At 47.7% G+C, this 17,000-nt stretch overlaps 2 protein-coding genes across 3 annotated transcripts in view; both read left to right on the forward strand.

Annotated features, from left to right (window-relative positions):
* The window catches only part of EARS2 (glutamyl-tRNA synthetase 2, mitochondrial), a 40,437-nt gene extending 33,866 nt beyond the window's left edge, over positions 1-6,571 (forward strand). For both annotated transcript variants that reach the window (XM_070362618.1, XM_070362620.1), the window contains one exon: positions 71-6,571. In XM_070362618.1, coding sequence (XP_070218719.1) covers positions 71-154 — 84 coding nt within the window. In that variant the 3' untranslated portion in view covers positions 155-6,571. The remainder of the gene's footprint in view (positions 1-70) is intronic.
* A 5,324-nt stretch (positions 6,572-11,895) lies between these two features.
* The window catches only part of GGA2 (golgi associated, gamma adaptin ear containing, ARF binding protein 2), a 29,482-nt gene continuing 24,377 nt past the window's right edge, over positions 11,896-17,000 (forward strand). Inside the window, exon 1 of the mRNA XM_070362212.1 lies at positions 11,896-12,083. Coding sequence (XP_070218313.1) covers positions 11,981-12,083 — 103 coding nt within the window. The 5' untranslated portion in view covers positions 11,896-11,980. The remainder of the gene's footprint in view (positions 12,084-17,000) is intronic.

The following is a 17,000-nucleotide window of genomic DNA, read 5'->3' on the forward strand; positions in this document are numbered from 1 at the left end:
TCCTGCAGCTGAGGCCGGGCGTGTGTTCCTCAGGCAGTTTAAGGTAACGTTTTCTATTGTTTGTCCTCAGCAAGGACCTCCGGTAGCTGAGATGATGGTGTCTTTGGGACCAAAGGAAGTGCGGGAACGAATACAGAAGGTGCTCTGCAGCTAGAGAGAAGGTGGCAGGCCGGTGGAGGTGGCCGCAGGAACCGTACTCGGAGGAGCCGCCCTCGGAGGAGAGGAGCAGGATGCCTGGGCCCGGCAGGAGCTTGCGGAAAGAACCAGGAGTGGACACAGAGCCTCTGGGTGCACAGGTGCATTTATGGCTCCATGCCAGGCCCATCCTTATCAGCTGGCCAGGGATGCCCAGACCTGTCTCACCTCCCTGAGTCTGGAAAGGAAGGCCTCACATCTGATTGTGACACCCCACTACACAGCAGAGGTTAGGAGCTGCCTCAAAGAACGGCGGCAGCTCGAGCTTCAGTCTGCCTGGGGCTGCCATGACGGAAGACCACAGACTGGTGGCCTAAACAACAGGAAGTGACTTTCTCACAGTTCGGGAGTCGGGCAGTCCAAGATCAGGGTGTTGGCAGGTTTCGTTTCTCCTGAGGCCCCTCTCCTTGGCTTGTACACAGTTGACTTTTTGTTCTCTCCTTCCATAGTCTTGCCTCTGTCTATGCCCTTGGTGTCTCTGTCTGTCCAAATGCTTCTCACGAGGACACCAGTCAGATCAGGTTAAGGCCCAGCCTCACAGCCCAGTTTGGACTTCATCACCTCTTTATTATCCCTGTCTGCAAATTCAGTCACATTCCGAGGTACTGGGAGGTTGGGTTTCAACATGAGCTTTGTGGGGAACATTTTGTCAGCCCATATGTAACAGCTTGGCAGTGGCCTGGACTCTTGGACTCCAGTTCTCAACCAGTTTGACTTTGGAGCAGTGATTGACAAGCAGGCCTAAACTGTCTGTCAGACCTTCTTTGGAGCTGCCCAGGAGGAACACTTAGGTTTTATACTACTCTTTGTCCTTGGACTTAGGGAGGGCAGCCTGTGTCTCCCTTCCCTAAAGGCTATATCTTCCTCTTTTCCAGTTCTCCAGAACAAGTCTTTAGACTGGAGACCTTCACTCTGCCTATTTTGCATCTTCATATTCACCACCTCTTTCCACCCACTGTTTGTAAATCACTGTCTGAGGGTTTCTGAAATGAGATGTTCTTCTTGGGGTGAATAGGAATAACTCAGTGAAAGGAGGGTGGTAGCTGGCTACAGAGGCCCCCTCCAGGGTTTCTGGGCTTCCCCTGTGTGGCCCCCAGTCATCTTCATCACTACCTCCTGGCATTCACATTGAAGGGGGCTGCCTTGTGTGATGTGCCGTGGCTTCTGTCTTATTCCACATGGTGAAGACACTCAAACAGATACGGATCAGAGGCCTCCTGACAGCAGATATATGAATGGGCCATCTTGGAAGTCGGTCTTCCAGCCCCGATCAAGCAGCCGGGGCTGACAGATGACAGCGATGCTGGCTGACATTTGACTGCAGCCTTCATGAAAGATCCTAAACCAGAACCACTAAGCAGAGTTGCTTCCAAATTTCAGGCACACAGTTATGAGTTGATAAATATTTATTGTTTAAAGCCACTGGGCTTTAGGATTATTTGTCACCCAGCAGTAGATTGCTAATACACTCTCCTTGTCCAGAGGAAGAGGGAAAGGGATTAAATAATTTGCTGAGTTTCACAGAGACCTAATCATTCTTTGAAAAGTACATCAAGTACTTTGATGACAAGCAGTGGAAACCAGTTCTGCCTAGCTTAGGTGTTTTGGAGGCTTTATAGGAGTTTAAATTTCTGAGAAAGTCAAAGAATCTATGGGAAAATCAGAGAACCAGATCCTGTAAAAGACAGGAGCCAGGGAAGCTCTGATCATGTGGGCCACCACAGGAGCTCATGGTGAGTCTTGTCTGTGTTCTTGAATGAGAACACATTAACTCTTAAATATTTTCTGTTGTGGTTCCTCTGTATTTTTCCCACTCAGTTTTGGATGTGACTCAGCTAAAGATTCAGATACTAAGAAGAGGGTTCTGGTTGGGCTAACTGAGTCCATGTTACCATTCCTCAGCCAGGAATAGGTGGTCCCTCGGGGATGATATCCAACAGAGGAAAAGTTCCCAAGGAAGAAGTAGGGTACTTTTTCCAGAAGAAGGGGTAATGTCAGAAACAACAAGTATGGCACTGAAAGGACATAGAATAATAATGCTTGCAATTTATTGTGCATTTACATGAGCTTCAAATACTTGTGGGTTTTAAACTATACTGGTAAACACTTTAGTCCATCATCTGTTTGAATCTTGACATTAGGCATTATTATTCTTGTGTTGTTTCTATGTTTCAGATAGGGAAACTGGGGCTCAGCAAAGTTGATCAACTCTGAGGGTTTAGCACGAGGCATTTGACAACCCAGAGTCCAACCTCAACTCTTGACTTGAGTGACATCAGAGCCTCCAGTTCTAAGACATCGAGTATGCTTATGAGAAACTCTAGCTCTCAGTGAGGGGATGTGGCTGTTTTAACAAAGTGGGTGATCAGACTGCTGAGTTGATAAAGATGTGGCCACTTCCTCATTTGGAGTGAGTTATCTGAGAAGCAGCACGTATCATCTGCTCTGGAGTTTTGCTCAGGATCAGAAGAAATGTGTTGGAGGACTTCACAGATTTTAAATAACCTCAGGCCCATCCCCCAGTGCTTTTTTGAAGTGCTTTTATAGTGAAGCATTGAAGGTCGTGGAGGCCAGAAGCTGGTTCTGCTACTTACTCACTGTGGCTTCTGAAGCTCAGTTTCCTCGTGCCACATGGGGATAACAATTGTGTCTATCTCAACAATTTGTAAGAATCAAAATAGATGACCTATGTAAAGATCTTAAAACAATGCCTGGCACTCAGCAAATGTTATCTCTTACCATCACCCTCATCATCATTATTTTCATTCTTGGAAATGCTGGTTGCAAAACATAGAAACAGACCCAGCCTAACTTAAACCACGAGAGGAATTTATTGAAAGAATTAGGACAAATCCAAAAGCAGGACTCCCAGCTGGACCTTACAAGAGACTTGATCTCTAACCAGTAACTCCTCAGAACCCAAGACACTCACCATTGTCCCTCTGAATCTGCAGTTTGTAACCATTTCTGTCTGGGTATCTGCTTCCCTCATCTTCCTTCTACAGGCTGGTTTTTTTTTTTTTTTTTAAATCTCTGTACTTGTCCAACAACTGCCCCAGCCCTAAAGCTGAATCATCTCCCCTCTGATACCCTGGCAATTCAATAACTAGTATTCTATGTCCAAAATCCTAGGAAAGAATCTGATTGGCCTGGCTTGGGTCAGCTGTCTACCTCTGGTCCAGTCAGCTGTGGCCAGTGGGACAGACTCATGTAATGCAGTCATGGCTGCAGGAGACCCACTCTAGTAATCAAGACAGCCGTTCTGCCCCTGGGCATACTCTCTTAACATGGAGTTTACAGAGTACCCTTGTCAGAAAATTACTATTATTCTGTAGCCAACTTTAGAATCTCATTTAGCATTGTCTTTATCTAGCTTATTTTTTTCTCATAATGCTTATTAATATATGAAATTACTGAGTTGTACATGTTTATTGTCAATCTTACTCTAAAGAGGATAAGATTGAGGCAGGCAGTTAGTTTTTCTTATTCTTGGTTGTAACCATAGTACCTGGCACGTTGCCTGACAAATAGGGAGTCAGGTAAGGTCTCAGGGTGAAAAAAAAAATGTTTGAGTCCTTTATCAGTTAGATCATTTTCTTCAGAAGTGGCAATCATCAGCTGGCCTAACCCTCCCACATTCCAACAGTTTCCCAGGATGACTTTCATTGACACTGGGAAATCAAATTTCTTTTGCTAGATTTGCAGTTGTAGTTTACCTGGTACATTGCCAGTAAATTGCATTGAATCCAGCTATCTGTGAGAGATCGACCTTTGACAGAGACTGATGTGAAGATTAAGATGGAATAGTTCGATATAGAGGGATGTTTAGTGGGACGTAAATTAGAAATTGTCTAACTGATTAATATTTTTCTCATGATAAAATTCCCAGGGGCCAGGATAATAAATACTTAGAAAATGAGGGGACTCCTTGGTGGTCCAGTGGCTAAGACTCCATACTCCCAATGCAGGGGGCTCGGGTTCGATCCCTGGTCAGGGAACTAGATCCCATATGCCCAGTTTATAGAGTTCACATGCCACAACTGACACTCAGCATAGCCAAATAAATCATTTTTTTACAATTTATTTTAATTCAATTATTTGTAATTGAAGGACAGTTGCTTTACAGCATTGTGTTGGTTTCTACCAAACAATTTTTTTTTTTTTAATGAGAACTTTCTGGATTAGAGCAGATCCCAGAGAAGGAAGTTCATGGTTCATGTTCGTGGGTGTCAGAGGACTTTATAGATGAACTTTGAACTGGGTTCTGAGGGACAAGTAGGAGTTTCCAGATCAGTGGGAATTGGAAGGGTATTGACTGGAGTCATGGGTAGGAGCTGAAGGAGTGAGATAAGTGACTGAAAACCCAGCCAGAGGGGAAATCCAAACAGCCTTGATGCCTGGTCAAAGGCATCAAGGTACCATTCACTACAAATAACAAAACATCCAGATTCAAACAAGCTTAAACAAGAAGATTCAGTGTCCCACAAAGCAGGAAGTGCAGGGGTACGGTAGGCTCTGGGGTTGGTTAATTAAGCGTTCAGTGACCTTGTGGAGGTCTGAGGGACTTCCAGTCTCTTTGCTTAATTGGCCCCAGCATTGGCAATAGCCTCTGGTTGGTTCTCTCTGCTCACGATTGGCCGCTTGAAGGGCTCAGGCTCCTCTGTACTTCCTCCTTCATGCTGTTAGAGCGTGGCTTTCTGTGGCTCTCTCCCTAAAAGCATGGAAACTTCTCTCCAGCACCTTCCCCTACATGACTTCTCCATTCTTGAATGCATCCCTTCTGCAGAGGTGGGTGAGGAGACCTCATAGGTCAGCTAGACCCAGAGCTGGGGCTGGGGCCAGCTCTTCTCTGGGTTCCTGGACAAAAGGGGGAGTCCATTAGAGAAGACATGAATTGGGTCTTCATGAAGTGGAAGGTGAAGAGCCACTGACATGCTTCAAGTAGGGAAGTGACAAGATCAGATTTGTGTGTGTGTGAGTTTTCCAGATTTGTGTTTTTTTGATTGATCATTCCAGAAGCTTCGCTGAACTGAGATTTGAGTGGGGCTGGCCCAGGAGCTGGGAGCCCTGATAGGAAAATGAGGCACAAGGGACTTACCTGGTGGTCCAGTGGTTAAGAATCTGCCTTCTAATTCAGGGGACAGCAGTTCAGTCCCTGGGCGGGGAACTAAGATGCCACATGCTGCAGAGCGACTAGAGAGCCCTCCGTTACTACGGAGCCCCCATGCGTTAGAGCCCGTGCTCTGCAGCAAGAGAAGCCCAAGAGCCACAACTGGAGAAAGTCTGAGCACTGCAATGAAGACACCCTTCACAAAATTTTAAAAGAGAGTAAAAACAAAATGAAGCATGGAAGGGGGAAACATGATAAAGCCATTTTTTGTCATCACAGCCCGGCACTTCCTCCTCTAACTATGCTGCTTCACTTCACTCATCCTTGCCTCATGAGCCCCTTTCGCTGTTCCCCAGCCATGTAAGCCTGCCTTCTAGCCACATTCTGGCTGGAATACTCTTGTTCATCTGCTCTTTGTCCTTTTGCCTGGTGTCTCAGTGTTCAAATCTCCCGCTTCACTATTCCCTCTTCAGGAAAGCCTCTTACTCCCCCTAGAAACTCTCCTTCCTCTGCCGTTAATCATCAACATCCTATTCTTTTCCAGGGAACACAATCAAATTGATTGTGTAAATGTCGGGTAAGTAGTTCAGCAGTTATTTGTTAGTGTAGATTATAACGTCCATAAGAGCAGAGACGTGATCTGTCTTGCTCACCACTAGACCCCCCAGTGCTGAGAATGGTGCCTGTTCACGTAGTCAGTGCTCAGTAAATATTGTTGAGTGACAGGCCAGACGCACACCTGATTGGATGGATAGTCAGGGTGAGCGCTCAAGTTCACGGTGCTCAGTCGCTGTCATGTCCGACTCTGCGACCCCATGGACTGACTGTAGCCTGCCAGTTTCCTCTGCCCACGGGCATTCTCCAGGTAAGAATACTGGAGTGAGTTGCCATGCCCTCCTCCAGGGGATCTTCCCAACCCACAGATCAAACCCAGGTCTCCTGCATCGCAGGCAGATTCTTTACTGTCTGAGCCACAGGAGAAGCCAAGGAATACTGGAGTGAGTAGCCTATCCCTTCTCCAGGGGATCTCCCCGACCCAGGGGTTGAACCAGGGTCTCCTGCATGGCAGGTGGATTCTTTGAACAGCTGAGCTGCCAAGTGCACAGTCATATGTTTAGCCTGGGTACTGTTTTGCAATATTCAGAAACTTCACATCATTTGTGGTTACTATTTTCACTAGTGAATTACAGGATGTGCGTTTTTTTAAATATAGAAGGCAGTAGAAGCTTAACTTGGCACTCAATAAACTCATTATCACACCCTGGGGATCTCTAGCTTAGTCCTTGTATATGGGCAAAATGTGGGGTCCCCGGCCTACATGCTGTCTCCACTGCCCCCTACCACCCCTCCCGCAACCCTGATTGCAGTAGGACAGCCCGGGCGAGGAGGGGCAGCCTCGTCTGAGTCCATTCTGTCCGGTCTTCCTTCATTCATTTCACAGTTACCTACTGCGTGCCAGGCCCTGTTAAGCCTAGGGGTGTGAGAGGAATTAGACAAAGCCTTGTAGATTGTGGGGGCTTACTCCACAGATTTGTGTTCATTCCTTTCCTTAAGCTTTTAAAAATAAAACACAAAAGATAAGGCTACTGCCTCAAAGAGATCACCATCTCATAGGTGACTGACAGTTACAAAATTGCAAGTGTGGATGTGGTGGAGGAGGGGCAAGCAAAGTGATATACAGGGATGTGGGTATCTTGCGTGTCTGGAGCCAGACAGGAAATGCTTTCTTTCTTAATTGATTTTTAATTACATTTTTTTAATTAAAAAAATTTTTTTAATTTATTTATTTTAATTAGAGGCTAATTAGTTTACAATATTGTAGTGGTTTTTGCCATACATTGACATTAATCAGCCATGGGTGTGCATGTGTTCCCCATCCTGAAGCCCCCTCCTACCTCCCTCCTCATCCCATCCCTCAGGCTTGAGCACCCTGTTTTTTAAATTAAAATTTTAGTTTATTATATTTTATTTTATTTATTTTTTAAAGCCACACCATGGGGCTTGTGGGATCTCAGATCCCAGACCAGGAATCAAACATGGGCCCTCTGCAGGGAAAGTGTAGTCCTCACAGTGGATTGCCAGGGAAGTCCCAGGAAATGCTTTCTTGACAAGGAGTTGGATTGTTGTTTTTTACTTTTAATTTCAGATAAACAGTGAATAATTTTTTAAGTATGTCCCAAGCAATATTTGTGACATACTTACGCTAAAAATTATTTGTAATTGTATGCTATGCTTAGTCTCCCAGTCATGTCCGGATTCTGTACGACCCTATGGACTGTAGCCCGCCAGGCTCTACTGACCATGGAGATTCTCCAGGCAAGAATACTGGAGTGGGTTGCCATGTCCTCCTCCAAGGGATCTCACCAACCCAGGTCTCCCACGTTGCAGGCAGATTGTTTACTGTTTGAGCCACCAGGGAAGTCCAAGAATACTGGAGTGGGTAGCCTATCCCTTCTCCAGGGGACCTTCCCGACCCAAGGACTGAACCAGGGTCGCTTGCGTTGCAGGCAGATTCTTTACCAGCTGAGCTACCCAGGAAGCCCCTTGTAATTGTATAAGGGTGGGCAAAATGGGTGAAGGTGATCAGAAGGTACAAACAGCAGGTTATAAAGTAGCTAAGTCCTGGGGATGCAATGTACAGTGTGGTGACATAGTTAATACTGCACTGTATATTTGAAAGTTTCTAAGAGTAGATTTTACAAGATCTTATAAGGCTTTATAAGTTCTTATCACAAAAGAAAAACATTTGAAACGATGTGTGGTATTGAATACTAACTAGACATGGTGATTGTTTTGCAAGGTATACGAATATCAAATCATGTTGTATACCTGAAACTACTACAATATTATATATGTATGTCATTATACATCAAAATGTAATAATAGAAGTACAGTGCACAATAAATGTAATGCACTTGAAAGTGAAAATGTGTCATGTCCAACTGTTTGGGACCCTTTGGACTATAGTCTGCCAGGCTCTTCCATCCATGGGCTTCTCCAGGCAAGAATACTGGAGTGGGTTGCCATTCCCTCCTCCAGGGGATCTTCCTGACCCAGGGATTGAACCCGGGTCTCCCACATTGCAGGCTCATTCTTTACAGTCTGAGTCACCAGGGAAGCCTCACGCCCAAAACCATCCTCACCCCTGCCCTGCCCAGGTCCATGGAAAATTGTTTTTCATAAAACTGGTCCCTGGTGCCAAAAAGGTTGGGGAATTAGATAGACATGGCTCCTGCTTATGAAAATTCATTGTCCAGAAAGAAGAGACAGACCATGGGCCATGCACATGACATAGGAAAGGAAATGGAAACCAGAAGGGAGCTTGGGCAGGAAGGGCTGCACAGACACGCAAGACGGGTCCTAGGAAGGCTGGCGAGGGTGACAGCATTGTTTGGTCTGAAACCAAAGCTTCTGCACCCAACCACTACACAGAACTCCAAACCACTTCCTGACCGCCCACTTACCCTTTAACCTTTCAGTTGTGGTCTCTCAAGCATTGACTGGAGGAAGAATGATTAGATTCTTGTACTTCACCCCACTTCCTAGGTTCAGAGAATCTGCCTTCCAATGCAGGAGACACAGGAGATGTGGGTTCAATCCCTGGGCTGGGAAGATCCCCTGGAGGAGGAAACAGTAATTCATTCCAGTATTCTTGCCTGGAGAATCCCATGGACAGAGGAGCCTGGCAGCTACAGTCCATAGAGTCACAAAGACTCGGCTGGAATCTTTGTGAATGGCTGAAGTGAAAGTGTTAGTCCCCCAATCATGTCCGACTCTCTTCATCCCCAAGGACTGTAGTTCACCAGGCTCCTGTGTCCATGGGATTCTCCGGGCAAGAATACTGGAGTGGGTTGCCATTTTCTTCTCCAGGGGATCTTCCCAACTAAGGGATTGAACCCAGGTCTTGCACATTGCAGACAGATTCTTTACCACTAAGCCACCAAGGAAGCCCAGAGACGACTTCAGTTCAGTCACTCAGTTGTGTCCAACATTATGCGACCCCATGAATTGCAGCACACCAGGCTTCCCTGTCCATCACCAACTCTCGGAGTTTACTCAAACTCATGTCCATTGAGTCAGTGATGCCATCCAACCATCTCATCCTCTGTCGTCCCCTTCTTCTTCTGCCTTCAATCTTTCCCAACATCAGGGTCTTTTCAAATGAGTCAGTTCTTCTCATCAGGTGGCCAAAGTATTGGAGTTTCAGCTTCAGCATCAGTCCTTCCAATGAATACTCAGGACTGATTTCCTTTAGGATGTACTGGTTGGATCTCCTTGCAGTCTGAGGGACTCAAGAGTCTTCTCCAACACCACAGTTCAAAAGCATCAATTCTTCGGTGCTCAGCTTTCTTTACAGTCCAATTCTCACATCCGTACATGACTACTGGAAAAACCATAGCTTTGACTAGACAGACCTTTGTTGGCAAAGTAATGTCTCTGCTTTTTAATATAGTGTCTTTCTGAGAAGCAACTTAGCACACATGCAAAATAATTCCCAGGCCCAAAATCAGGTAACACAGAGGGTGTGATGTGGACAACGTATTGTTGTTCAATTGCTCAGTTGTGTCTGACCCTTTGTAACCCCATGGACTGCATTCACCAGGCTCCCTGTCCTTCACCATCTCCCAGAGCTTGCTCATGTCCGTTGAGTCAGTGATGCCATCCAACCATCTTGTCCTCCGTTGTCCCCTTCTCCTTCTGCCTTCAATCTTTCCCAGCATCAGGGTATTTTCCAATGAGTTGGCCCTTTGCATCAGGTGGCCAAAGTATTGTAGCTCAGCATCAGTCCTTCTATTGAATATTCAGGGTTGGTTTCCTTTAAGATTGACTGGTTTGATCTTGCAGTCCAAAGGACAATGTGTAGTTTTCACTAATTTCATACAGAATTTCCCTGATGTGAATAATGGTATAGATTGAATTCAAATTGGCATGCTGAAGTGCTAATGTCCATGTGATGGTATTTGAAGTGGGTGCTGTGGGAGGTAATTAGGCTTAGCTGTGGTCCTGGGGTGCATCCCTCATGATGGGATTAGTGCCCTAAGAGGAAGTGATCAGAACATGCTGTCTCTCTACCCTGTGAGGACAAGAAAGCAGCACTCTGCAAACCTGGAAGCAGGTTGTCAACAGCACCTTGATCTTGGACTTGCCGGCCTCCTGTGGGAAATAACGGTCTGTTGTTTAGGCCACTCAACCTTTAGTGTTTTGTTGTATCAGTCCAAGTTTACTAAGACAGGAAACAACTGTATAATTTTCATATAGAAAGGTGCTACAGGCAACAATCTGTGAGATGGAGATGTGTGCGGCTGGATCTATTTTGAAGCTAACATAGCACGGCAAATGTACTTTGAAACTTATATTGTGTGTTTATTTGGGGTAGGATGGGACCTAAATTCCTATGGACGCATGCATGCTAAGTCACTTCCGTCATGTCCGACTCTTTGTGACACTATGGACTGTGGCGTGCCAGGCTCCTTTATCCATGGGGTTCTCCAGACAAGAATACTGGAGTGGGTTGCCATGCCTTCATCCAGGGGATCCTCCCAATCCAGTGATTGAACCTGCATCTCATGTCTCCTGCATTCGCAGGTGGATTCTTTTCGTGCCACCTGCTGCTGCTGCTGCTAAGTTGCTTCAGTTGTGTCCGACTCTGTGCGACCCCATAGACGGCAGCCCACCAGGCTCCCCCGTCCTTGGGATTCTCCAGGCAAGAACACTGGAGTGGGTTGCCATTTCCTTCTCCAATACAGGAAAGTGAAAAGTGAAAGTGAAGTCGCTCAGTCGTGTGGGACCCTCAGCGACCCCATGGACTGCAGCCTTCCAGGCTCCTCTGTCCATGGGATTTTCCAGGCAAGAGCAAATTGGGGGATTCCCTGGTGGCTCCAGTGGTTAGGACTTCGGGCTTCCACTGCAGCGGGCTGGCATTAGATCTCTGGTTAGGGAACTAAGATCCTTGTAAATCTCACCGAGAGGCCTTAAATGAAAAGGTAAAAAGCAAATGAATAAATATATAAAATGCAAATTAACTCTGAGCTTCTTTTGTGTCTATTTGCACATCTGTTGCAACACTCCTTTATTCTTTATAAATTTGCCCTTTTCCTGACTTCTCTTTTGAACGGATTATAACATCTGCTTGGTTCCCTCATTTAATTAGTATTTTACTTAACATGTGTTCATTTTATAATGTATGAGAATCATGACTTTATTTTGTGGGAGGGTGGCGATTATCCTTTGACACAATGAGTAAGTGCCTAGCACGCTCATGGTGTAATATATTATGGAGAAAATAAAGCAGAGTATAGAGGTAGGTGGTGGTCCAGAAAGACCGTCCGGAATAAAAATGCTAGAGAATTCATTATCTGAGACTCAAATTAACGGGGTGTCGTCTATTTTATCTGGCAAGCCTTGCGAGGTTGACTTGACGAATTCTGATCTGGTTGCGGGTCTGGATAACCAGCCCGCGAGGCCGCCTAGCGCTGAGAAGAAGGCTCTCGGCGAGGCTGAGGCCACCTGCCCCGGTCTGCGCGTAGGCGGGACATGATCGGTGGGCGTGGTCACACCGGCCCCGCCCCGTCACGCGCCGGCGCTCGCCTGCCGCGTCGGCAGCCCCGGAACGCTGCAGACGCCGGCTGCTGAAGCGCAGGGGCGGCCGCGGCCTCGGCGGCGGGGGCTGGGCCCATGGCGACGGCGACGGCGGTGGCGGCGGGGGCCGGCGCCGCGGCGGGAGCTGAGTCGGCCGAGGGTCCCCGGGTGCCGACAGTGGCGCTGGAGCTGTGGCTCAGTGAGTAGCCGGGGCTGCCTCTCGGCTCGGGCGCAGCGCTCCACGTGAGGCCTCGCTTCCCGCCTCCCCGGGCCTTTCTTCTGAGGCTGGCGGGTGGGCAGGTGGCCGCGGGAAGGCTGGTGCCCGAGGAGGCAGGCAGGGCCCGGCACGGGTGGGAGGATCTCCTCGGCGGGCCTGGAGAGGAACCCCAGGAATCTGCCGCGGCTGCGGACCCGAGGCTGGGTGCTCTGCGCCCCCCTGCCCCCATCGCGGTGCATAAACACTGTTAACAACATAATGGCTACGGTTTATTGAGCTTCGCTTTTATGCCAAACACTGCTAAAGGGCATTTCAGCCACAGTTAATCCTTATTACGACCCCTAGAGACAGCTTCGGTTACTAACCTCGTTTTAGAGAAGGGCACTTTTAGAGTTAGCTGTGCAACACACCCATCCTCTGGGAAAGAACTCTTTCTGGCTCCTGACTTTAATGTCAAAAGAAGCCCTTTAAACCTTTTGTGCGAGTTCCTTCTGGCCAGACTTTTGTCATTGTCTCATGTAAGACTCATGGCAGTCCTAGGGGTAGTTACTGTCCCTGCGTTACCGATTGGGTTCTTGAAATTCCAAGAGAACAAAGCATATACTCCTTGTATTGGGCTCTGCTGGGTGCTGGGAGTACTAAGATGCGTAAGGCAGAGCCCTTGCTCTCAAAGATATATTTAAGTAGGTGATAGAAGCCGATAGGAGCAGCACTTTGCTACGTTAAGGCAATTGGGAGGGATACTGGGCTTGTTTAAGGGGCAGTGGTGGGAGTTGGTTTGTTTACGAGGGGATTGTCTCAGGGGACATAGCATTTGAGTGAACAATGGAGGCGACAGCATTTCAGATGCAGGAAACTGCATGAGCAAAAGCTGAGGGAAAGAGTGCGGAGCATTCTGGGAAGAAGGAAGTCTGCTGCAGGAGTGCAAAGCCTAAAGAGACTGCATGGCTAACTCGGGCGAGATCTTAAAGGGTCTTGTGGGCTGCAGAAAGGAGTCCAGAGTTTATCCTTGATGTAGTCGGGGAGATGTCAGAGCCAGAAACTCTGATCAAGTGTGCATTCGTGCTCAGCCTTGTCTCTTTAGCGGCCCTGTGGACTGTAGCCCACCAGGCTCCTCTGTCCATGGGATTTCCCAGGCAAGAATTCTGGAGTGGGTTGCTATTTCCTACTCCAGGGGATCTTCCTGACTGCCTCCTGCACGAGCAGGCGGATTGTTTACCGCTGTGCCCCCTGGGAAGCCCCTCTGATCAAGTACCTCTGTTAAAAGCATCACTTGCCACTGTGTGAAGAGCTGAATTGGTTAGGGATGGTAGAGTCCAGGCAGAGAGTAGATGAAAAGCTCTTCTGGTAGTGTGTCAGGACTGAAGTACAAAGGTATTGGGATGGAGAGTAGAGATAATTAGCTAGTTCGATCAGCAGCCTTACTGCATTAGAATAGAGGCAAGGGACCAGAGGGATCTAGGTTGGATTGCAGGTTTCAGGCTCAGGTAACTGGTTACAGATGCTTCACTTGTGGACTTTGAGGTGCTTGTGGCACAAAGAGAAGCTCTCTGGGCAGTTGGTTTGACTCCAGAGAGTCAACTTGAGACCTTCAGTTCATTAGCAGTGAGCTTGTCTGTGCACATTAGGAAGAACAGTTTGCGCATGGAACATGGAGAATCTCAACATGGAAGAAGCAGGGTTGTCGGGGGTGGGTGCTGGAGTGGGGTGCTGAGAGAGAAGGTGGAGCCTACAGGCTGCTGGGAGGGGGTGAGCTGCAGGTCTGTAAGGAAGGTGTAGTTGGAAGGTGGTTTTGCTGCTGAGAAAGAGAGAAGGAGGATGGGGGAACTTTGAATTTGGCAACTGAAAGATTACTGAATTATCTCAGGGTTAAACGCTGGGGACAGAAAGAAGGTGGTTAACTAGGAGGCAGTGGAGTTGCAAAAGTCAAGTGGGCTGGGTTAGAGACCAGCCTACCACTGACCCAGGTGGGGGAGAAAAAGGGAACCAAGACTGTTTAGGAGGGGATCCTTAAGCTCCAGCTGTTTTAGGCCATTGTGGTCCCAAAATTCTGAGATCTTCCAGTCGTTCGGGTAGGGCTAGAACCTATCCCAACAGCACAGACCCCCTTCCCAGTCCAGCAACCAAAAATGCCTCCAGATGTGCCCTGGGACAGAGGGCCCACCTTTTCCCCTCTGCACCTGAGATCCTCTGAGTTTGGGCTTTGGAGTGCTGAATGGACTTCAGAAATGTATCTTGTAGTCTTTGTGGTTGTGTGGTTTCCAGCTCCCTGCCCCTGCCTGCCATAGGAGCAGAGAAAGTAAACTGTTGAACCAGACTTGTGGGGGCTGGGGCCCAGTGGAGGTGGTACGTAGATGGACGTGTGCTAGAGAGGCTGGTGGTGGGGCAAGGACTGGAGTGTAGTTGAAGGAAAGTCCCTGAGTCTATGCTGGGTGGAGAAGGAAGTCACTCCAGGGGCACGTGAAGACCCCAGAGCTCATCTCACTGACGGATCTTACCTCAGCAAGCAAGGCAGCTGTGTCCCTAAGGCTGGAATGTAATAGCATGCCCCACTGGGGCTCAGATGGTAAAGAATCTGCCTGCAGTGCATAAGACCCAGGTTTGACCCCTGGGTCAGAAAGATCCCCTGGAAAAGCAAATGGCAACCCACTCCGGTATTCTTGCCTAGAGAATCCCATGGAGAGAGGACACTGATGGGAGACAGTTCATGGGGTCTTAAAGAGTTGGACTCGACTGAGCGACTGGCACCTTGGGGTTGTGAGGATCAGGGGAGTTCGTGCGTCTCAAGCACACGGAACAGTGCCCGGGCATAATGCTAGCTGTTATCATCACTAGTCTTCTTAGTAGAGAGTGGCAGAAACAAACTCATACTGTTTGCCAGAAAAGGAAAAACATTGGACCTAGAATTGGGAAGGAGTAGTTCCCCAAAGGAACGCCAGGAACCTGTTTCACCAGAAGCTCAAGCTTTAAAAATACAAGTAGCAGCTTCTGGACTTTTTGCAGGCCCCCCCTCCCACCCCGCCCCCTACCACTTAGTTTATTTTGGGCGTTGTTCCACATGACTGCATTTAGAGCTGCCTCCTCTTTGTTAATGAAAAGCCTCCTGTGCCTGGTGGCATGGGGTGCTATACTCGATTTAACCAGCGGAGTCTCGAGCTATTAACAGCATCGCTGGGGCCTCTTGGTCTCAGCTCTGCTAGTGCTGCCAGGGAGGCACTAGCTTAGTTGGATGCTCTGTGATCTTCTTCCATCTGCTTGGACCGACTCCCAAGTGATAAGTCCTGTCCTCCATCCTCACTTTTCTGCCTCCCTCTGGATTTCGATCTATTTATATTCTCCCAGCTTCTCTGGAGCTGAGCTGATTCTTTATCTTGGACCCATCATTCCTATGCTGGATCTTGGCCTTTCAGCACTGCTTGATGTCTGGGTTGGTGTGTATCTGCCCCACGCAGTGCATACTCACTGCCACAGGATTGAGTTCTAAGTGTTCTCAAGGTGACTGCTTCCCCACAGCCCCAGGGCTCCCCTGACTAGCACGGGCTGCTCTAAACACCAGGGTCATGACCCTGGGGGTGGGGTGGTGGCTGATGTGAGATGATTTAGCTTTTGAATTAGTCACTGTTAGATGAACCATTCAGGGAATTCCCTGGCGGTCCAGTGGTTGGGATTTAGTGCTTTCCCTGCTGTGACCTGGGTTTAGTTCCTGGTCAGAGAACTAAGATTCTGCAGACTCGCACCAGGCCCCCTAACCACGCCCCACTACCTTGGGGGAAGGGGAAAAAAAAAGCCATTTCACTCACAGCTGGAGGGCTTGGCTGTCTTCCTTTTTTTTAATTTTTTTTAATTTAAAAAATTTTTAAAAATCCTCTGGGAATTATTGTCTCTGGACCTGCTCAAGGCCACTGAAACAGCTTGGCAGGATGGGATTAGGTGTTTGGAGACCCAGTTATTTCAGAACTGGAGTAGCCATCTCCTGGTGTCAGCAGTATGTCCAGCCAACTGGTCAGACTTCGAATAGTGAAAGATGAATCATTCATTCATTAGCAGATATCCTTGCTGATGACTGTCTAGGTGCTGGAGGGTGGGAAGGTGAATGAAACAGGCCTCCTTCCTGCCTTAGGGAGCTGATAACTTAGTGGCAAAAAGGTCAAAGAACCTAGTTCCCGAAAGAGGCCCTGTCTTTGTCAGAGAACTGAAGACTTACATTTGGGCCCTGGAATTGGTCAGACCTGAGATTTTTTTTGTCATTTTCCAGTTTTGTGACTGGGCAGATTTCTTCATCTATAAAATGCTGAGCTAACATTAGTATCAGCTTCAGTTTTCTGAGGATTACAGGAAAGGGATGCTAGGAAAGCTCTCAGCGTCATGTCTGACACAAAGCAAGTTCTTAAAAAACAAAGGGGGCGGGGCAGCAGCTATGACTTTTATTGCTGTTATTTGGGAGCTGTGAAAAACCTGGAGGGAATCCTTATGATATAGATATAGCAAATAAAAAAACTTACTTTTTGGATCTTTTTGCTGCTTTGCCCTGGTTATGGGTTTAGAACATTATGCTTGTAGAGTTTTTTTTTTTCCCTTCCTTTCTTTGGAAAACCTGGTGACTTGGTGGTAGGGAAGGAGGGAGAGAGCTGGACTCTGCTTGATGAACAGGGTCCTGCCTGCTCTTCTCTGCTGCTGGGTCATAGAGCACGGGTCCCCAAACCCCGGGCCACAAACCGGTACCTGTCAGGTTGCAGCAAGTAAGGAATTAGGCTGCATAGCAGGAGGTAAGCAGCGGGTGAATGAGCGAAGCTTCATCTGTTAATATATTTACAGCCGCTCCCCATCATTATTACTGCTTGAGCTCCACCTCCTGTTGGATTAGTGGTGGCATTAGATTCTCATATGAGAGCAGACGGT

The sequence above is a fragment of the Bos mutus genome, chromosome 25 (genome assembly GCF_027580195.1).
Source record: "Bos mutus isolate GX-2022 chromosome 25, NWIPB_WYAK_1.1, whole genome shotgun sequence".
Classification (NCBI taxonomy): Eukaryota; Metazoa; Chordata; class Mammalia; order Artiodactyla; family Bovidae; genus Bos; species Bos mutus.